Genomic DNA, 21,690 nt, shown 5'->3' with positions numbered 1-21,690 from the left:
TGTCTGTGTTGCAGGTATTTTTGAAGCCAGCTGTGTTGTCGTCCCTTTGAGAGTCACCACAGAGATGAAAGTGTCTGCTCCACAATAACGACAGAGCTGAAAACAAATAAAAAAAATGTTTGTATTTGGGGATGACCTATTTGTACTCCCACACACAGCCGCTATGTATTTGTCCCCACCCATGTTGTTTGCACTGTTTACCTGCTGCCGTACTGTCCCTGGTAGCATAACTCTTACTGACACATGAGGGAAAAACTTGTGTGTGTGTTTGTGTGAGGGTTACTGTGCACCTACATTTGTGCAGCATTCCTCTTAATACATTCTGGTTTTGCACCTGCTTTTTAGGAGCCACACAGGTGATGTTGGTAAAAGGTATCTTATCTTGACACACAGTTTAATGTAAGCACACCTAGTTCGGTGAATGACTTAACATCTCATCAGAGTTAACGCCGTACAAAAGAAAGAAAAGCTAAGCTAAACGGCGGTTTCTATGGCAACGCATTATAAATGATATTCTTCTATGCCTTGCCTTGAGACAGGGTTGGCTCCATGGTAACTGCCAGGCCTTTAGCTTGAACTCATTTTACTGCACATCAATAAAACACACTGTGCCGACATCTGTCCAATTCAGAGTGATTTGGCCGTATCCAGCAGGTTAAACTGCCGCCCCCACACCGCAACAAACTCCCATCAGGAACAATTACTAGGGAGCAGATGACTCTCCTTCATTATTATAGTACACATAGCATTCATCGTTCCTTTCATTTGCTTTGAATGAAGTGGTGAAATGATGTGAGCCAATCCAAAACGGTCCATGACCAGAAGAACAATTTCAGAGCTGAACAAAGACTTCAATATGTCCGTTGGTTGATATTATCAGTGGATATGATGTCCGATATGCACCGACTAGGCTTCCAGCTATATCAGTTTGAAGGTATACTGTGGTATAAAACTTAATGGTTATCATACTGTATACATTTGTTTTTCTAAAGGTATTTAATTGTACAGTATTAGTGTCATCAAATATATATAATTTATGTTCATATCAAGTTTCATATCTGTCAGGACAGAATATTTGTCATAAAGCCTTGATTCAACCTAAGCTAACATTTTCACTTTCTTTTAAGTGTCCTTGTAATTATTAATACCTATAATAACTGTGTAATACCGCTGTGATACCAGGACACCATGATATTGTCTCAAACCGCAGATTTTAATGCAAAAAAAAAAAAAGGATGTGTAGGGTAATTTGTAATTATTAAACTGATGTAATTATTCACTGATGTCATTTTAGACAATAAAATGTATTGTTAAACTGTAAAATATCCAAATCACATTTAAGGGATCACTGAAAAAAATGTGGATATATCAGCTGATACATTGATATCAGACTGTTTTGTTCCCAAATATGTTTTTCTGCCCCAAAAGCTGAGCACCAGTTGTTCTATGTAACACTGACCAGTGTATTATTCAATAACCAGAAGGTGATGTTGTAATCTTAACTCATGACAGCTCCATCCATCTGACTGGACCTGAATAACAAGTCTACCTGAGTGCAACAAGGTTCATATCAGTACAGTACTGTTATGCTTGGCCGAACCAACACATTTATACAGGGATGATATAAAGCCCCCAAAACAGTCCAATGTAAAGCACACTGATAATCCTCATGGCACAACGCACGATGCCTGCAACACACACATCACTGAGTAAAACAAACACACGAAGCAAGCAGATCCGCAGAGCAGACAGCAGCACTGCACCGTGCCTCCACAGCCAGATGAGATTAGAAAATTAGGTCGTGGGATGGCTGGTCAACTACATGTTGTATGGGGATTAACGGGGGCCAGCAGCAGCTACACTGCCGAGCTATAACTGCAGCAACGTATACCACAAAGGGGCCTTGTGAAGCTAAAGCTACCCATGAGCTCTGACCACAGAGCTGCTGCGCCTTTATCTTTGGGCAAAATCAGATGCAGGCTGCGACAACAGCAAGCACAACCAGCGTCATATACACACACCACAAACTGCTGAAGCTACCGACGCTTAAAATACCTTTATTGTAGTGCTAACTAACGTTAGCCTCGGCTAACACGGGGCCTCAGTGTTCGCGTTGGGAGGGGGACTGCGTTGATGTTTCATAATGCTTTTTCGAAACCTTGCGGTAACATTAGCTTATTGCTCTCCATCCCTGCGAGGTGCTACGTTTTGAATCACACCCCGACATCGCGACTAGGCGTTTTCATCAATAGATGTTTGCTTATCTGGCGTCTATAGACGGCACAGGACAGCGCAGAAAAAAAGATTTTATTAGGAGAACAAAACAAAATGGCGGTGGAGACAGGCCCGGTGCATATTAACGTTCACAGACCGGCTGTGTGTCGCTGTACGGTTAGCTCCAACGAAGCCAGCCCTGCCATCACACTGCTCACATGTAAAGACGTAGGCAATGTAGGCAAATTATCGGTAGTTATTGTGAAAAATATCAACCGAAACAAATATCCGGTTTTGGCTTACGTCAGTGTATCATAAACTGAAACTTCACTAGCTAAAGCTAACCTTGGCTAACGTTTATGCACTCAACATTAGCTACCATCATCACCAACCAACCGTTACCGAATATTCCAACAACGGCCTAACTTAGCAACCATTATGTACAAAATTAATATGTACGGTTGTTCACAAAACGTAATCATTTCAAATGACAAACGCTGGCTACCCACTTTACCCAAGCTAGGCTAACGAGCTGGACAACCAGCACCTAACATTAGCTAGCTAGCAACAACAACCAAGCCATAGTGCCTTTTCTCATAAAAATAACACTGCCCCTCCACAAAACATCCCCTCGGGTAAGCTAATTCAATGTCCAGTCACACTAACAAGAGTTTCTGCTCATTACAATGCTAACTAATCGTTGTTTGCCTAAAACATGCAACATTTTCCGGCCACTGACCTGGTCTTGTCCCGACTTGTCTCGAGGTTGTATCGCAGAATGAGGTTAGCTATGCTATCGCGTAGCTTTCTAGCAAGTGACCCAGGCAGGCAAGCGAGCTAGCTAAGCAACGTTATCCTCCTTGCATAGTCAAACACACGCGTTTTGCAGTAGCTTAGATCGCACTAACTTAGGAATGAGTGGCACTATAACGTTACAGATCAGGAAAGGAATTATTCGGCTTACTTGCACTCCTTTTCTTTTTTTCCAAAAACAAATGAAAAGGGGGAAAATAAAACTGTAATACTGGACTCGATCCGTCACCTAAAGAGCCGTCAACGGCTACTGGGTAATTCTGTGAGATGGAAGCCGTTTGGGACCTGGACGGTGTGAAAAAATGCGACTGTTGATTTAAAAATACAAGATTATCAGGAATACATTTGAAAACACACGTTAATGGGATGGTTTTAAATCGTTTATATATTGAGTGTGAGGTGAAACAAGTGCAGACTGTTCTCACTTCATATCTAATTAATCCACTTGTGTCATAATTAGGGATTACCGCTGTGAGCAGATGAAGATGCTCTGCAGACATCAGCTTTATATTTTAGGTGAGCAAAGACAATCTGACTGTAAAGGCTGCAGAGCAAAACAAACAGCACCGAGGGTTATCTCAGGTCACACACACACAGTACAGTGTCTTTGTTTGTTGTTTATGTGCAGGATAATTAAAGATTTGCATCTTTAACTGTAAAATTAAAGGATAAACATACCCAAAGTTGAATATGTAGTCGTTATCTACTCTCCTGCCCTCATGTGTAAAAGTCAGGTGAAGTTTCGTCGTCCACAAAACATTTCAGGAGCTTCACGGTGAAACAGCGTCGCAGTAATCCTCTAAACTATAGAAGTAGATGGGGACTTGTTTCAAAACATACGATTGTTTCTCCTGAAAAGACATTATTTGCACCCTGAACACAGAATCCAGCTCGTAAACCCAAACCAACTCAGAATCTCCGGCCTTCAGGACATTTGGATTAAGCGGGTCGAGCTGTATGGAGCCATTATATGTTCTCCTTCAGTTGTTTTTCCATTTTTTCCCCCCCAAGCAACTACAGCACAACAAACAATGGGCACATTATCACAGTCTCCTTACATACATGCGCATACGGATAAGGAAGAGCTCAGGCCCATTACAGTCGACTGGTGCAACAAATTAACATCTGAAGAGAAAGAAGAGGAAATGAATGTATCAGTTAACCAATTGTCTTTGTTGCCATCAATCATTCAGCACCCAACTTCACACCAAAAATCAGGCCAAGCCTATTCAATTTTTCACCAATACTCCCCACTTGGGGCAGATTTCAGTCAAACTTGGATTCATCTTGTATGTTTTCACATTTTTTAAAACAAGTCCCCATCTACTTTAGTTGTTTAAGAGAACGCTGCATCGCTGTTTAACTGTGAAGCTCCAGAAATGTTTTGTGGACTATGAAAATTCACCTGACTTTCCATCAGCACAAGGCTGAGTATATAATTACTGAATTGTCTTTTTTGGGTGAACTTATCCTTTAATTAATAAACTCATCTAGTTGTTGTAATCACAGACATAAACCACTTTAACAGGAGGTATTCTCCCTCATTTTCTGAACAGAAACGATGACAGGCTCTCGATTCGTTAATTATTTTGCTCAGGAAGAAAAAAAATGTCTTTGTCTCAATCATGAATGACATGGCAAATCAGTTCACTGCTTCCACAACAAATAAAAGAGAGTACAATTGTTAGAAATCATGTTTTTATTTAACAGATCATAGTAGTAGATGATGTCCTGCAAGGAAAACAAGGTGACCGTGTGTACAATGCTGCAAATACAGGGCATTAATGGACTCTTGATTTCAAAATAAAACATCCAAATCTAAATGCAGTGGAGTTCAGACCGATTGGAAGATATCAGAGTACGTTTGAAGTACAAGTACAAAAGAGGATGCTTTGGCTACATCATGTACTTCACTCTCACATTCAGTCACTCACACACACACACACACACACACACACACACGCACATACACACCATATAATTTTTTTAATTTGAGCTGTTGTTTTCCTAAAACCTCTCAATTGGAAATAACATTCAAGTGCAGTCTCTTAACAAAAGGCAATCACATTTACATTTTAGACATTTTCTGGTTTTTACAAAGGCAGAATCAGTTTCACTCGGTGTGTATTCACGGCACACTCGCATCTTCATCAAGGCAAAAACATAGATTAGATCTGACAGGAGGTCAAATTATGATAAATATCTGAGCGAATAGGAATCATTTCACGGCAGCACCAGTGAATCTGACAGTTAGTGAGCAGATGATCTGTGTCAGAGGTGCTTAAAGTCTATACTGCATTAACATGATATTCATTTGGTAAAAGCAGTGAAAATTACATGGTCTGAAAATTAATCATCGACATTCATTTTCTCTAAATCCGTCCCTCGCCTGGTCATATTTTATTGTGCCGAGGAGGAACAGTGAAAAATATGTGCAAATTTTTCAGCAACACTTCGTCACATCCAAACACTGAAAAATGAGACTTAATCAACCGAGGAATTTTAGAGAAGACGGAGTCAGAATGAAGAGAAGTTTGTCTGAAACCGTTTGATAATCGTGGTGCTGAGCGTCATATTTGCATATTTAATACGATGGAGTGAGTTTAGAAAGTCTTTTATTTTCATCCTGAGAAAGTCGTGGGAGTAATCGACATCTTCATGTTTCCCTTTTCCCTGCAACGTCCGAATCTGTGAGACAAACAAGAGATAAAATTAGTCAGACAATTCCTCCTCAGGGAGGAGGAGGAAGAGGAGGGTGAGGAGAGGGCGGATGATGAGGAAACGGAGGACGAGGATGACGAGGAGAGGTAGGAGGAGGAAGAGGAGGATGAGAAGAGGGGGGAGAAGGAGGAGAAGGAGGATGAGGAGGAGGATGAGGAAGAGCAGGAAGGGGGAGGCGGGAGGATGAAGAGGAGAATGAGGTGGAGGACCATGAGGAGAAGGATGAGGACAGGGAGGAGGACGACGATGAGGAGAGGGAGAAGGAGGATGAGGAAGAGGAGGAAAGGGAAGTAATGTAGGAGCGGGACGAGGAGAGGGAGGAGAGGGAGGAGGAGGAAGAGCAGGAAGGAGGAGGTGGGAGGATGAAGAGGAGAATGAGGTGGAGGACCACGAGGAGAAGGTGGGAGGATGAAGAGGAGAATGAGGAGGAGGACCATGAGGAGAAGGTGGGAGGATGAAGAGGAGAATGAGGAGGAGGTCCATGAGGAGAAGGATGAGGACAGGAAGGAGGACGACGATGAGGAGAGGTAGAAGAAGAAGTAGGAGGAGAGGGAGGAGATGGAGGAGGGGGATGAGCAGAGGGAGGACGAGGAAGAGGAGGAGAGGAAGGAGGTGGGAGGACAAAAGGGAGGAGCAGAAGGGCGAGGAGGAGAAGGGAGAAGTCTATTCTGTATTTTTCAGACTAACAACATCTGCTCACCTCCTCTCTCGAGCTCTACCGGCCTCCGTACAGGTGGATCTTGGTGAACGAGATGGTCTCATCATAGTTTTTGTGGCCCTTCTCGTACATGACGAAGATGTACTTCCTGTCCTCTGGAGAACCGCTGTTCAGCGACGTGATGACGGAGTAGCCGCTTGGCCCCGCCCAGATCTGCACGGCTTTATTCTCCCATGTTTTACCATCGGTCACCGACCAACGTAACGTCAGGTTCACTCCTGAGGGGGCGAGGCAAGAAGTTAGTATGCTCAGACATTCACTGACCTTTTATTTTGAAAATTGACAGGTGAATTTGATGGATGTTTTTGGCGTGAGGGAAAGATTCACAGTTCTTACTGTGTTGGTCGCTGGCGGGGTTGGTGAAGTAGAGCACTCCGTCCTTCTGCAGAGCTCCAGCCGCTACCACAGGATCCACCAGCGTGTAGTCAAAGTACAGGTTGTCTATGGGCAGAGTCAACCCACCGTCAGAGCTGCGCACCACCACACGACACCGACAGTGGTAGTTATTCTGGTTCCTCACGTTGATGACGATGCTGCCGTCCGTCATCTCAACCGGCTACAGACGGGAAAGTGTTGAGTTAAAAACGTGTCAGAAAGAGTGACGTTAAACATTCATTAACTGATATTTGATTAATCATGACACAGTGTTCCCACAAGGTGTTCTTGAGATATCACGTTCGCAGGAGTGGGACGGACAGATGATAGGTGATAGTTCTCTGTAGGCTGTGATTCATTGTTAATATTAAAACAAGTATAACTGGAGCTTTAACCACATGACAGAGCAACTGTGAATGTGATTCATGTGCTGCTGAAATGTCTCACTTTTGGGGTTACCGCTTCAGCGAGGGGGAACGTTTTTAAGTGGCTGTGATGTTTTTCCTCACAGCGCTGCAGACTGCTGATGAGCATCTGACTGGATAACTGAGACTCTTGCTGTGGAGTACTTTCTAATTTTAAACACATTTTGATCCGTTTCCGTTCTAAGAAGTTAGAACCACTTTTTGTCGTAATAAAGCTTCATCTTCACAAACACAAAGGAGTCCAGCACGATTAACAGACCGCTTCAAAGCTACCTGGCACTCGTCAGGGTTGAAGTCCTGTGGTCTCTTCTTCTGATTGTAGGGGATGCTTTTCAGCGCGGCACCGTTGTACCACTTAAGTCCATGGTCGTCGCTCAGGATGCAGAAAACGCCGTCTCCCTCCAGTGTACCGTGACCGCACACCACCAGCCTCCCCTTAGCGGGTGGGTAGCGCTTCTGTCGTGCAAAGAACAAAGAGATGTCGACTTAACTTCAGAGGACAGTAACTACATCTAATTCTGCTGAGTGAGGACCTAAAAATAAAAACAAAAACTATTTACTGAACACTGACCTTCATTGTGGAAAAAAGATTAAACATAATTCTTAAGTATTGTGCCAGCTACAAGGACATCTATATCTCATCAAACAAACCATCATAATTATCCAGAGTGGCCGATCTGCAGCAGTCCAACAGGCGGTTTAGTGTCCTAAAGCCTGGCATGGATTTGCACAAACATAAAAGCTCATTATAACCGTACAGATGCTCCTCTCAGACTATGTGACTGACGGATAATCAACTAATTTGCACAATTACAACAACCCTCCAATTATATAATGATTCTGTTGCTGCAACATTCAAAATGCAACGCTGACTGTTTCTAATGCACGACAGGCCTGTTTAAAGAGGCCAGAAAAAACAGATTCACGTCCGATTTATTCAGTTAATGCATACTGACAGTTGTTTGGCTGTTTGGATTTTGCAAGTTTAACAGGATTAATACAAACAAAGTTGAGCTCATTTTTATTTAAATGTGTAATCATAGATTATCTGAGTGGTATATAGTCTTTGGACCCACAACTCAAACTATTAAATACCAATATCACACTAGAGCTGCTTCTTCCAGCTTCCTAAATATAAGGATTTGCCGATTTGCTTTATCACTTGTGACAGTAACTGATGAGTCTTCGGGTTTTGGAAAAAAAAGCAAATCAAAGATGCTACTTTTGGCTCTGATGAGCATTTTTCACATCCTGTTTTGGTCTCTTGGCCTCAAAAAGCAGCCAAATCTTTTTTTTTTTTTTTAATAGCTGACACATGCTGCTCTTCCTCCATTTGTAGCTGTGTTTATCACCGTCTTGATAAATTACATGTATTTTCCAACTAAGTTCTATTGAGAATTCTGGCCTAACTAAGATGACCTTCATACTTGATAAGAACACACACACAACCGCATGGACACTCCAAATCAACACGTAGGGCCAAGTCAACCAGGATAAACACACACACACACACACATGCACGAGCATACACGCACTCCCACACGCAAGACTCAGGAGTTATTGCAAAGTACATGAAATACTAGGAACAATGAGACAAGGTTCATCGTGACAATTTGATAATGGTCTAAGTCATCACTACGCAAGTGTGATTGTGCATGCAGATTTTGAAGTGCATAAATGTCTGGTCAGTGCAGGAATACACAGAACCCACTTTCTACAAACCTTGCCTCTGTGTCGTCTTTCTGAGAGTTTCGGCTTCAACAGATATTATTGTTGTACAATCTCCACAACAGTTCACACTATTTCGTCAGCCTACTATACTTTAACTGTTATCGTTGTTGCAAATGTCCCCGCTGAGGGACTAATGGAGTCTTATCTTATCTTAAACTGACAATGTTTACATGAAAAATATGCAGTGAGCTTGAAACTAGAACTGGGATAACTGGTTTTCACTTCTTCTTCTTCTTCTTCTTCTAAGAATAATGTTGTAAGAACTTCCTCTTACAAAAGAATAAAGCAAAAATGATCAACAAAATGATATCTAAAGTTTCCTATTGCATAATTACTAAGTTGTAACAAAGGTGAATTAATTAAGAGCTATATGTCTCTGGGAAAGGAAACTCTTAAGGAGTAGATAAAGTTTGTGTCACTTAATGTAACTTCAAAAACAAAAAGCTTTCTACCTTTAAACACGTGACGTGAAAGACCAACCTGTCAGTGGCTTATAACCAAACGCATGAACACAGCATATAATAATTTAGCTTAATTTTTTACCTCACTTTACAACTAGAAAAACAGCTCATTCATTGCTTCACACACCTCAGTGTTGTATCATTCCCTCACCTGGATGCCGAAGCCCGGCCCAGGAGCGAAGTTCTTCACTCCGAGCTGGACCGAGAGGTTTCTGGGCTGGCTCCAGCTGAGGCCGTCGTCCCTGCTCTCCACCATCATGGTGCTGGACGGCTGGCAGATGGACAGGTGGAAGCAGAAGGACAGGATCAGGATCACTGAGCCCACCTCCTCGTCCACCACCACCGAGCCCAAGTTCAGGCCATCCGGGTGCGTTCCATCATCGAGGATGAAGCTGGTCGGGGACCAGGTGGCTCCTGGAGGGATGGAGAGAAGAACAGGAGATGATTCAGGCACAACTTCTGATGATAATTACTTTACTTTAATCTAAATATGATCGTGTGACTGTCTAGTGGTCACCTTACCTTTGTCTGTAGATCGCCGCATTGCGATGAACTTTGCTCCCACATCGCTGGACGACGACTTCCTGCCTTCTGCGAAAGCGAGCAAGCTTCCTTTGGGGGTGGCGGTGAGCAGCGGGATCCTGTAGGTGTCCACCTCCCCCTGGGCTCCGCTCACCCACAGCAGCTGCTCCTCGTACACAAGAGGGTCAATCTGGACAGCAAAGACATGCAGAGAAAGAGATTTAAAGGATAAGTTCACCCAAAAATGCATTAGCACGCACCCCATCTTAAGTGTGTACATGAGCTTGACCGACCGCCAAGAGTGTAAATAACATCTTTTCACATCTGTTTTGGACGTCAGGGCTTCTGGTCTTTTTCTACATTTTCAAAACAAGTCCCCATCTACTTCAGTTGTTTCGGAGAATGCTGCAACGCTTATTATTTTGCTGTGAAGCTCCAAAGATTTTTTGTGGCTGACGAGACTTCACCCGACTTTCTATCAGCATGGAGGCGAATAGACAATGACTGTTTTTTGTTTTTCATTTTTAGGAGAATTTATCCTTTAAATTGGGCAAGAATAATGTCTGCAGACATGGGCAGTTGATTATTATACTTTAGGAAGCATATATCACTTGTATTTATTCCCAAATCCCACCACAAGGATGCAAAAGCTTATTTTACATACTTTTTTACATTAAAGGCGCCACAAAACATGTTAAAACCTGAAAAAAAAAAGCTGAAAACAAGCTGAATTATCACTTTTTTGCTAAAACATCACCAGCTTCAACAACATGTGCACTTACAGCAGAGCTAATGTATCGTGTTGTACAGTATTTCTGTGATATACAGATGACTATCGTGTACTGTACCTGGGCAGAGTTGACTGTAACGGTGCACACACAGGGAGACAACACAGCAGAGAGCAGTAACGACAGAGCAGCGAGCCGGCTTCCCGTTTCCATGTTAGCTCCGCGTCCTGAAACCTTCTTCATTAATCCAAAAAGAGGCAACATTAAAGTTCAGACATGACGTGACTTTCAAAACGAATCGATAAAAGCTCAAACAGACTGAGAGAAACAGGCTTTTCTAGCTCATCTGCGCTGCTGCAACCACAAACTTCAGCTAGCTAGCGAGCGCGCGTCATATGACCAAGGTGGGCGGTCACATGACTACCTACGTCACTCACCAAAATAAAAGACTTTATAATGTAAATTTTATTTTGTGTTTTTTAATTTCTTTTTTAACAAACCTTACTGTCTTCAAATCCTATTTAAAATCCTGGAGTCAAAAAACTGTGAAAACTGGAGCCTTGTGCAATGAATTTGATCTGTAATCATTTTATTTTTATTTATGTTTCCCTATTTTGTTGTTGTTGTTGTTGTTGTTGTTGTTGTTTTTGAATATATTCCTATGTTTTGTTTATAAGTGAGCTCTTTCTTTCTCGCCTTTGTTACCTGTTGTAATTTGCACTCTGTCAATAAACTTATAACTAAACTTATGTAATAATAATAATAATAATAATAGTAAGAGAGTTCAATGTGTCTATTATCTTTATCTTTATTATCTTCATATATTTTGTTGTATGTGTTATCATTTCATTTTAACTGCTCTTGTCCTATGTATTATTTCCTTTTATAAGATTTGATTACAACTGCTGTTCATACCATTTTTAATACACGTTTGTTATCAAAAATTCTCCCTTGTTGGACAATCGTAACTTCATTTATACGTACAATAATAAACCTTAAGTAGCTCCTGAATGATGCTGAAATGTGTACCTCTTAATATACCCTTGGCATTATGTTGAATACACACACTACTTTTATCCACACGGTGGCAGAAATTTCACAGGACACATCATCAGCAGGCGTATCTATCTACATGCTAACAAGCAAAGTGGTTGGGTTAACATGAAAACACAGTACACTGCTGTAACATTACTGTAAATTATCTGTTTATCAATACCTCTAGATACTTTTAGTATCATAATAATGTCATTTTACTTCAAAATGATGTATTTTCAGAGTAGAATTGTGCCTGGGTTGCTGTAGAAACACAATATATTACTCTGATTTTCATCTATATAACTGTGAAATAATTACAGTACACTAATGTGAATTTACTGCAATTATGAGCCAGTAATTTGATGTGAAATTACAGTAATAATGAATTGGTTTATGAATGTCTATCCCTTATCTGACGCCCAGTGATCTACAACTATCCTTTGGACTTTATGAGTTAATGTGTTACAGTTCCAGTCAAAGCTGCAACGTGTCAAAGAAAAACAAACATTTCACTGCATGCTGCGACATCAAAAAGTCTGACTTCCAAGCAAAGGTTTTGAATGAAAATAAAAAAGAGGGAACAAGCATCATCCACGCTCTTTCTAGTGTGTCAGAGCTGAGAACCACAAACCACATTCCTGCAGTCATGAGGCCTGGCTGATCTGAGTCACACGGTGAGAGAGGGAGAAAGAGAAACCGAGAGAGAGAAGTAAAAAAGAAAGTCTGCTGAGACACATCAGAGCGTCCAAGTCACATACGCCACAGTCAGTAAGGCATCTCTTGTTGCTTTCAATGGATCTACAGCAGGACCGAGAGGGAATATGGCCATCACAGCTTCGTTGAGATGACGGACTTTGATCTAAAATGCAGGTAAAAATATGTTTGATCGTGTTAAATATGGGACTATGGTCCATGTTATTGTTAGTTCAAGGCTTCACTGACTGGAGCCTTTAAAATACAAGCTTTTTTCAATGAAGTTTGGTGAAGGCTTCCTCTTTTCTATTCCCAATGGGGAAGTTTTAACTACAAAATAAGATTAAAACTTTTAGAAGATGACTTATTGTGAGTATGGCATGACTTAAATACATTTCTTTTAAAATATTGTTGTATTTTTGCTCCTGAAACAGACACAACCTCGCGAAGACATAGTCATTTTAACACATGGACATGAAACCAGACAAGATGCCATTTTAAAAGACCGGGACTCAAGATTACTGTGTTGTTTCCTCTTATCGACTGCGCTACCGAAACACTGGCAGCCTACACATGTGTGAACAATATACAAAAATCCTCTTGAGCAGGTGCAGGAAATGATACATTTCCCCCCAGTTGGTTTGTCTAGTATTTACAGGCAAGGAAGTGAAAATGATGGAGTAGATAAAGGCAGAGGAGACCTGTGTGTAAAATGTTAGACTGAGGGGTTTAACTGACTGCTGCAATGAGTTTTCACACTTCGGTGGTAATATGTGGCTCCGTCACAGGCAGGCAGGCGGGAGTGTGAGATGGAAATAGACGAGAGAGAGTCGTCTGTAAGTAGCTTTCATTGGTTTCTCTCTGTTTTGTGCTGCCGAGGGTCCCTGTTGAGCTCCCAAGATACCTCTTATCCTCTGTTAACAGGCTGAACTACGCCGAGATAAAACTTGACACTGGACATTTTACTCCAAAGGTAGCACAGGCAACACTGAAGGCTCATAAAATAAAATAAACATATGGTGCAGTGCTTTACTATTCAACTAATAAGCGCCTAAAATTCATGCTAACACTAAAGGACGGAGTATTAGGGTGTAATAAACACTTTAAGTAGGCATACATTTAGATAATAATACTATTGAAAGCAGAAGTGATCTAGTTTCCTGCGTGTCTGATCTAGTTTTCTGCGTGTCACTTAAAATAAACTGTGAACATGTTTATCAGAGATGAAGGCTGCGGTCTATCTGGACGTCCGTACACGAATGAGATTGCACATGTTTGTTGTTGACATGTTTAGCCGTTACATTCATTAAAGTTTGCGTTAGCTTCTTGTTGGGTTTTGCAGAATAGATGTTTACTGTTATGTTAACTGTTAACCTACTACCTCTAATGTTATAAACATTAATGCTAATGCTATTTCAACTGTTTTTGCATGAATTTTAGCGAAAGGTTTCCACTGTTTATCTACTGCTCAACACCAGCTATTTCAACTGTTATCAGTTTTAGCTAACTATTCCATTTTTAGCTATCTATTTCGACAGCTTAGCCGTTTCAGCTAACTTTTCAGCTAACTTTTCAGCTAACTCTACTTCAACTGTTAATCCATCAATTTTAGCTTCTTATTTCAACCGTTTGTCAATGACTTTTAGCTAACTACTGTACTTAAACTGCTACTTTTGGCAGTTTCAACTGTTTATCAATCTTTTAGCTTGCTATCATACTTTAACTGTTCGTTTATTACATTTAGCTGACTATGCTGCTTCAACTGTTTATTGATTACGTTGAGGTAACTATGGGGCTATTCCAACTCACCAAGCTAGCTTCTAGCTAACTTTGTTATCCTAAAGTAGTGGATAAACAGTTGGAATAGCTAGCTAAAAGTTGTTAGCCAATGCTACCGACTGTTTATTCATTACTTTTAGCTAACTGCTTTTAACACTAGCTATATCAGCTGTTTATAGCTTACAATTATTATTTCAGCAGCCGCCTATTTCTTATTTAAACTATTTAAACCAACCAGCTAGCCGTGTAAACACCAATACTACTCTGGTGCCCCAAGTTCCCACTAGATACACAGCTAACGAAGCAAACTTGCTGACAGCAGCAACAGTTAGCAGCAGTTTGCTGGTACTCTTGTGATATGCTGGCCCCTATTTGTTCTTAGTATGACTTTAACAGGTGGCCAATTCTTACATATTGCACCTTTAAACCATGTATCCATACTTCGTTTCTGAGTTTCAGTTTTAGTAATGTGTTACTGACTGTTTCAAGGACTTGAGCTGTGAGGAAACTTTTTGAAATTCCAGTTTTTCATAAGTTCGTTAAAGGAAATGGTGCAATGTTCTTGTGAAGCCCGCTTAAAAATTATCTGTTCTTACTCATGCTTTAGCTGACTTAGAGGATATTTCGGATGCTTATCTAACACTCTGTTTCTTCTTTAGGATGTGGTTTCCTCTGAGATGATGGAGGACATGAACGGAGATGTGATGGAGGAGAGTGAGGTGGAGGTTCAGATAAGACCGAGCAAACCTCAGCCACGGGCCAACAACAACAGACCAAACTGGTCAAATGGTAACCACGGCTTCTTTATTTGTTTTTATCGGATAAAATGTTATGAAAACAATTCTTCGTTTACTCTCAGTATCATATTTATGAGATGATCAGGAGGAATCATCTTGACTAGTTTGCCTGAATGTGGATCAGCCATCATCTGTGCCATCATCACTTGGTTTTGTCCTCAACCCTTCGCCCTGCAGTGCTTGTTTCTGGATTTCTTAAGATTGTGTCAGTGAAGTATGACAGATCAGTGAGTCTTATTCCACATTTCCTCATGACCAGCCCTGCTGTACACTCTGTCAGTACTTCTGCAGCATTACAAAAGGATTATCACCATGTAGACACCGTAACGTCGCGCTCACATGCTTCAGATGTCTTGGGCCATCACGCCCCAAGTTTGTACTGACTGGCCCACCTTTATTCATCTTTGTGCTTCTGTGTTGTTTTCACTTTTGTCTTCAGTGACAGCACAGCAACTTTTCACTGCTGCCAGAGGGCCGTGTTAGTTTCACTTCTCATTTTACACCAACATTTTCTTTGTTTTTTCCCTAAATAAGTGCTTAAAACCACCAGCTTTGTCGGACGAACGTTAGATTTAGTGTATCGGGGTAAATTACGGCACCATGTCTGAAATGTTGTGTCCTCTCCTCTGGATCGCTGCAGGGCTGGCCAGGTCTAACAGGGTGAATAATTATTTTTATCTCTCAGACCGTTAAACTGTTAAATACTCATGATGACTCAGCTTATGAGCAGCTTCCTGTGTAGCTACTGCGGGCTGAGGATGTTTTTGGCTGTGTGTGTTGTTTTATAGATTGAATAGAGATTGCTGATTGTACTCTGGGTTTCTGGCAGCTCAGTTGCCAGAATAAAATATTGGCAGTTAACGTTTCTGTTTGTAAGTGTGAAACCACTGGACATTTTTAAGAAAACCTGAAAACAATTTCATGTTTGTGCCGATAAAAACGTTGTGACATGTCCAGCTGCGTTTGTGGTGACAAAACCAGGTATTTTAAGCAATCAATAGTTACGTTTCTGACCCTAACCAAGTGGTTTTTGTGCCAAAATATAACCAGACAAAAGAAACAGTGTACAATTTAAATCTAAGCATAAAGAAACATAGAGTTGCAACATAACCGTGGGCTACAAATGCAGACTTTGCCAACATTTATCCTGTTGTATTCATGTTTTTTAAGGCCTATACACGTGTTAATTTAATATATTTTACCAAACATCATGGTTTGGCTTAAAATACCTAAGATACCTACAGATGGAGGTGGTCTGACTTTCTGTGACAAATGCCCAGTTCTGGTTGCTGCAAAAATGTCCGCAGACCTCCTCAAAAAACACCAAAAACCTTTAACGATGCTTCCTCCGTCACCTCCACAACCTGATGTGAAGGTCAGCTAATAAGCACATAATGGGAACGTTTGGTACAAATGTCAACCTTGGATTGTATTTGTGATTTTCAGGACCTGCTGCTGACATTACAGCCTTTTTTTTCTTCCTAAAATTTGTTTATTGAATTTTCAGCGACACACACACACAAGTATCAAAGTATATAAATATAACATTCATTAAAAAAAAAAGCAACAACAACATCAAAAGCAGAAAAAACAGCAAAACAAAAGTAAACAAAAACACACAAGTTGGTCAGTCTGCTTCATATTGTGACATAATATCCTGATGATTGTGTTATTCTCCCTTCGTCTCTAAATCTCAGGTCAGTGTGTCGCGTCAGTGCCGAGCTGTTCAGCACTGAACCCGAGCTTTGATCTGACTCTGTGCCGGGCCAAACTGGAGGATGCCGGCTTCCAGGTGAACGCACAGACACGCATTTAAATAAACGTCCAAAATATATCTTATCTGTTGTTTATTTATCAGTTTGCTTTTGTTTTCATCCTGTTAGATCCCGGTCAGAGACATGGAGGCTCCACTGCAGACGGCTCTGGATGTCCCCTCAGTCAGGAGATACATGGTTTTCAACTCGGCTCTCTTTAATTTCATACTGGCACCGGTACGATCTCTTCACTCTCACCGTTACGCTTTTGTTTTCCCTTAAATGAGCTCTCTGTTGGCTTTATATCACACCTCGGTAAAGACTGCAAGAGACAGATGGTCAAAAACACAGGAGGCCCGAAACATCCAGCCTTTTAAAACAATCCTTAAAAAACGCTGACCTCACCACCCGTGTCTTTCAAATTCTGTCCCAGTGACATCATCAGGGGTTATTTTCGTCAGCTAACCATCTTCCACGCCTCCCGTCCCTCCACCAGGTGCTGTACGTGGTGGTGTGGTGCGCCGTGTTCTCCACCCTCCACCTCTACATCACCGTCACTGACTACTGGGTCCTCTGTCTCTCTGTCAGCCTGGTCTCCATCTTCCTCACCACCGCCGTCATCTTCATCCTCCACCACAGCAACAAGGAGGTAAATCAGCCCGTCGTGGTAAAAATGAGTTTACAGTGACGTCTTCGTGTTAAGTAATAATTATCATATTTGACTCTTTGTTCTCTGTCTGTGTCAGTTAAACATGAACTTAGACGTCCGGTTGATCCAGGTGAACGAGAGGATGGTGAAGCACAAGCTGCTGGTGGCCGTGGCCGACTGGGTTCAGAACTGCAACGGAAACATGCAGGTTGTTCTCAAAGAAATCACCGAAAACTGAGAGAAAATGAGGCTCCACATGCCTCGTTCAAAACATTTGTCTCTGTCGACCGTTGTAGGATGATGTTTAACATCATTAGCAGCTGTTAGGGTGTCGAATTTCTGTTTTGTTGGAGAGCAGAAGTTTGTAAGGAAACAGGAAACCATACAAACCACAAGATCACGTGGTTAATGGCACAACAAAACTGCAATTAAAACAACACAACAATGACAAAGCAAAAACACATCATTTGCTGTCTGTTGATCTACAAACAACACTTCTTGTTGGCTGCACCACACATCAGAAAGTCTTCACTTTATAGCAGTGTGAGAATGTAACTCAGTACTCAAGTACTACTTGGAGGCAAATATTGTACTTTAACTCCACTACATTTATTTGAAATGTAGTTTCTGGATACTGCATGTTGCCTGCTGCATCACAGTCAAAGCAACACATTTATAAATCAATGTATTTTATCGACAGTTGTAATAAAACAGTACATTTAAGTAAATTTATTGCCAGAAAATTGCTTTTGAGACTTTAGTACATTAAATATCAGTTATTTCAAGTCTTCCCCAAAATGTATTCTGTCGTTTTTGGTATCTATTGAAAGTTTACGGTCTTCACTAGAAGGTAAAATAAATTTGTGTGTGTTTGGACACTGTCTGCCCACACAACATGAGCTTGTAGAGACGACTGATCAGTGTTTTTTCTTGTTTTATAAGTCAGATTTACTGCCATAAGCGCCTGCAACAAGAAAAAGCTGGAATTGTGTTGAGTTTCCTCACATACTCATCTTCCAGATCCATCAGCGGCTCAGGGAACATGTCTGTTGTACTTATATTTGACATAAAAAGTCACATAACATAAACAGAAAAACAAAAACAAATTGTAAGAAAAAGGAGACAATTCTCTTTATGTGAACATTCGAAAGGCAGTAATGACAATTAATTTGCTTTGATGGCCACTAACGCTCCTGTTTTCATGCCTCTGTGTGTGTCTGCAGCTGTATTTCGTGTATTGGGACATGTCCCGCTGTCTGAGGGCGCTGACTGAAACTTTAGAGGAGCGCAGCTTTGTGGCCAATGACACCCAGGTGAGAGAGTTGAGTACATCTGTCGCTCTGTTTGTTCTGCTGCTGCTTTATCGATTTCTTCGTGCACCCATGTTAGTCCTCCTTCAAAAATCAATAGAAACATAATTCTAGACGCTGTCGAGAGGATATTTTATTTCTGCACGGGATTGCATCACATGGCATAGCTTTCATCAACTTGTCCCACTTTGAGCAGAAAAAGCTGAAGAAGAAAATGTCCCACCTCGTCCTCGTGACCGAGGTGATGGCTGCCGACCCCGAGGCCGGCGGGTCAGATGTTGAGCAGGACTCTGACGAACAGAGGCCTCTGCTGAGAAACGAGGAGACGAGCAGCGGTACCTCCAGCAGCCGGCGGGAGGACGCCCGGGTCACTACCAACTACAGCCTCATCCCTGACATATCGTTACCTGCTCAGGTAGGGAGATGTTATACACTTGTGTCTTTTCCCTCTCGGAGTGAAAGAAGTATTAATGTCTTTGTCTTGCAGGCGAAAGCCCACCAGCTTCTGATGACGTACAGCGCCGCTTATGTGAAGCTGCTGGTGTCTCAGCAGCTGTCAGGACCGTCACACCACCGCCTACGTCCTCAGAGGAACCACTGCAGCACCGCCCCTCTCTGCCTCTGCCAGTACATCAAGAAGAAGATCCTTCGATAACAGAGCTGTCAAACCAGGACGCTGGCAGACTACACTGTCTTTGCTTTGTTTATATTCTCTGAACTGACATTTAGGAGGAAACACGGCTTAGGTTGCATGTTCAAGAGCGCATCCTGAGCTTCAGACTCTTTGTATTTAAGGTTGTTGCTCCGGGCCTGCAGGCTGCTGTGACTCTGTGCCAGCTCTGTGTTTGTGCCACCTGGATCTTTGTCCGTTTGGACCCAACGATGTCCGCACGCTGCCAAATGTCGTCACACTGAGAACACACTGAGCTCCATTCCAGCTGCTGTAAAACAATATTTGTACTCTTGTAAACAATCACCACTTTAATCACTGCTGTTTAAATTATTTGCACAAATAAAAACATACTGAGGAAAATATTGATATTGGGTACCACTCGGCCAAACTACTAAACTTGATAACATAATATTTCAGTGACAGGGGACACAGGATGAGCACTTTAAGTACATTTTGCTCATTACACCTCTGTGCTTTCACTTGTTTGATAGTAGAAGTGGAAGAAGTACTCAGATATTATACCTAATAAGAAGTAGAAGTACCACAATGTAAAAATACTCTGATAAATGTGTGGGGGCACAGTTTAACATTATATACATCATATTCTAGGATATAATAGATAATAGAAATAATAGTTAGTTCTTTACCTTTAATTCCCAAAATCTAAACCTGCAAAGTGACTAGTAACTAAACATGTTTGACAAATGTAGTGGATGAAAATGTACAATATTTATTTCTGAAATTAAGTATGATATAAGTTGGAAAAGACACTCAAATAAAAATACATCAAAACTGTACTTAAAGCAACATTATGAGGTAAATTGGCACGTTACGTTGAGTAAACTTGTGGATTTCTACTCGCTGGAAACATCTGAGATAGTCCACAACTCAGCAAAATACAGAGCAAAGGTATGCTTAAATATATCTTTGAGGTGAGGATCTCTCTTCTGCTTGGCGGCCTGACAGGTGATATGTGGAGAAAAACAGTGGAAGCATGAAGGTAAAGGACGAGATTCCCCTTGATGCCGGCGTTTAACGACGCTGAACGAGCGTTAACACGAATCATTGGCTTCAGTTTCCAGGCTGTATTGTCTCAAATGTCAGCAGCAGCAGCAGCAGCACGAAACCCTCTGTGTTTGTTTTTCTCTTCTAACACCTTTTGGATTTATGTGTGTAGGTGGATTAGTTATCTGTGCCTTTGTGTTTGCAGGAGGTAGGCTTTTTTTATTTCCCGAGCATTATTACATATTAGCAGCTATTACCCATCAGTCCTGATGCCGCGGCTGAGACGACAGCCCAGCGAGAGCAGCCGCAGGATGACACAAACACGCACAGCGAGACAGCCAGCGTGGCCGACCCGGGGGGAAGCTGGGTCCGTGTGATGGAGGAGAGAGGCGTGCAGCGTGAGGCCAAGTTAAATGATCTCAGTGATGCTGGGTCTCCTCAGGAGGCTAAATGGCCATCTGTGATCCTGCACACACAGGCTGGCTCAGCTCCCACCTCTAGTTCCTCCCTCAAACCTCTTTTCCCTGTTTGGGTTTCACCTTTTCACATGTTTTATTTAAAGCGGCTGTAATGGACAGTTTTATAATGATTTACCAAAGAACAATGTGGAAACCGACAGAGTGAAATTAGCGTGATTACCGACCTTTAAGGAGCATTATAATGAGTTTCAGCTCATTGTTTGGCTTGTCTGGCTCACAGCGTTACTCATCATTTTCAGTCGCAGGCAGCTGTTCTCAGTGAAAAAGCCACCGTACACGACCTCTCTAGCACTAAATGTCAGACAGACAAGGTTAGCAACTAGCAGGTGAACGTACCCAGCTGGCCACAACGTCACTAGACGTCGATATTAAGTTTGTCAAGTCAGTGTTTTTCATTTGCAACTAGAATTTAATGTCTGTCGAATGTTAGTGTATGATATGTGTCTGCTGCCTACAAGTGGTTAAAAACAAAACAAACAAACAAACAAAAAAACAAATCAACAACCCAAATAGTTGCAGGTTTATAGGATTTTACTTAAAGGTCACGTGTGGAGGATTTGGTGGCATCCAGCGATGTGTATGCAGGTTGCAACCAACTGAACACTGAACGCTAAAGTCCGTCTTTACAGCCATTGTCGTGTTTGTACTGTAAAAGCATAGATAGTAGATATACTGCAACTACAATCCCGATGTCAAACAAGACCAAGGTCGTGCTAGCAGCTCTACGAGGCTGCACTTGGGTACAGCAGTGGTTTGAGCTAAATGCTAACGTCAGCAAGCTAAGATGCTCATAGTGACGATGCTAAAA

At 41.7% G+C, this 21,690-nt stretch overlaps 3 protein-coding genes across 3 annotated transcripts in view; 1 reads left to right on the top strand and 2 right to left on the bottom strand.

The window, feature by feature from the left end:
• prrc2a (proline-rich coiled-coil 2A) overlaps positions 1-2,227 on the bottom strand; it is a gene marked incomplete at its 5' end in the record, with an annotated part of 13,597 nt that extends 11,370 nt beyond the window's left edge. Inside the window, one exon of the mRNA XM_084378530.1 lies at positions 2,220-2,227. Within this exon, the coding sequence (XP_084234656.1) occupies positions 2,220-2,227 (8 nt within the window). The remainder of the gene's footprint in view (positions 1-2,219) is intronic.
• Positions 2,228-5,625: 3,398 nt separating this feature from the next.
• Positions 5,626-11,100, bottom strand: neu1 (neuraminidase 1). The gene is made up of 7 exons (XM_084379532.1): positions 10,829-11,100; positions 9,981-10,170; positions 9,610-9,872; positions 7,540-7,722; positions 6,803-7,022; positions 6,449-6,684; positions 5,626-5,715 (listed from the first exon to the last, which is right to left on the bottom strand). The coding sequence occupies exons 1-6, from the start codon at positions 10,970-10,972 to the stop codon at positions 6,464-6,466; spliced, it is 1,221 nt and encodes a 406-aa protein (XP_084235658.1). The 5' UTR covers positions 10,973-11,100; the 3' UTR covers positions 5,626-5,715; positions 6,449-6,463.
• Positions 11,101-12,398: 1,298 nt separating this feature from the next.
• tmem268 (transmembrane protein 268) lies at positions 12,399-19,762 on the top strand. Its single transcript, XM_084380170.1, has 9 exons — positions 12,399-12,613; positions 14,875-15,004; positions 16,710-16,804; positions 16,896-17,003; positions 17,263-17,415; positions 17,513-17,623; positions 18,639-18,728; positions 18,922-19,140; positions 19,213-19,762. The coding sequence occupies exons 1-9, from the start codon at positions 12,608-12,610 to the stop codon at positions 19,378-19,380; spliced, it is 1,080 nt and encodes a 359-aa protein (XP_084236296.1). The 5' UTR covers positions 12,399-12,607; the 3' UTR covers positions 19,381-19,762.
• The last annotated feature ends 1,928 nt before the right edge of the window (positions 19,763-21,690 follow it).

This window comes from Pagrus pagrus (genome assembly GCF_965226575.1).
Source record: "Pagrus pagrus genome assembly, chromosome: 17".
Lineage (NCBI taxonomy): Eukaryota > Metazoa > Chordata > Actinopteri > Spariformes > Sparidae > Pagrus > Pagrus pagrus.
This window is presented reverse-complemented; position numbering and strand designations above follow the sequence as displayed.

Bases quoted from the DNA above. Each gene is read 5' to 3' on its own strand.
- neu1 (XM_084379532.1), bottom strand. From the start codon at position 10,972: ATGTTGCCTCTTTTTGGATTAATGAAGAAGGTTTCAGGACGCGGAGCT. The intron at 9,873-9,980 runs GTAAGGTGACCA...CCATCCCTCCAG, and splicing joins GCGGCGATCTACAGACAAAG to GAGCCACCTGGTCCCCGACC. The intron at 7,023-7,539 runs GTAGCTTTGAAG...TCCCGTCTGTAG, and splicing joins TCAACCCTGACGAGTGCCAG to CCGGTTGAGATGACGGACGG.
- tmem268 (XM_084380170.1), top strand. The intron at 17,416-17,512 runs GTAAATCAGCCC...TGTCTGTGTCAG, and splicing joins TCCACCACAGCAACAAGGAG to TTAAACATGAACTTAGACGT. The intron at 19,141-19,212 runs GTAGGGAGATGT...TTTGTCTTGCAG, and splicing joins ACATATCGTTACCTGCTCAG to GCGAAAGCCCACCAGCTTCT.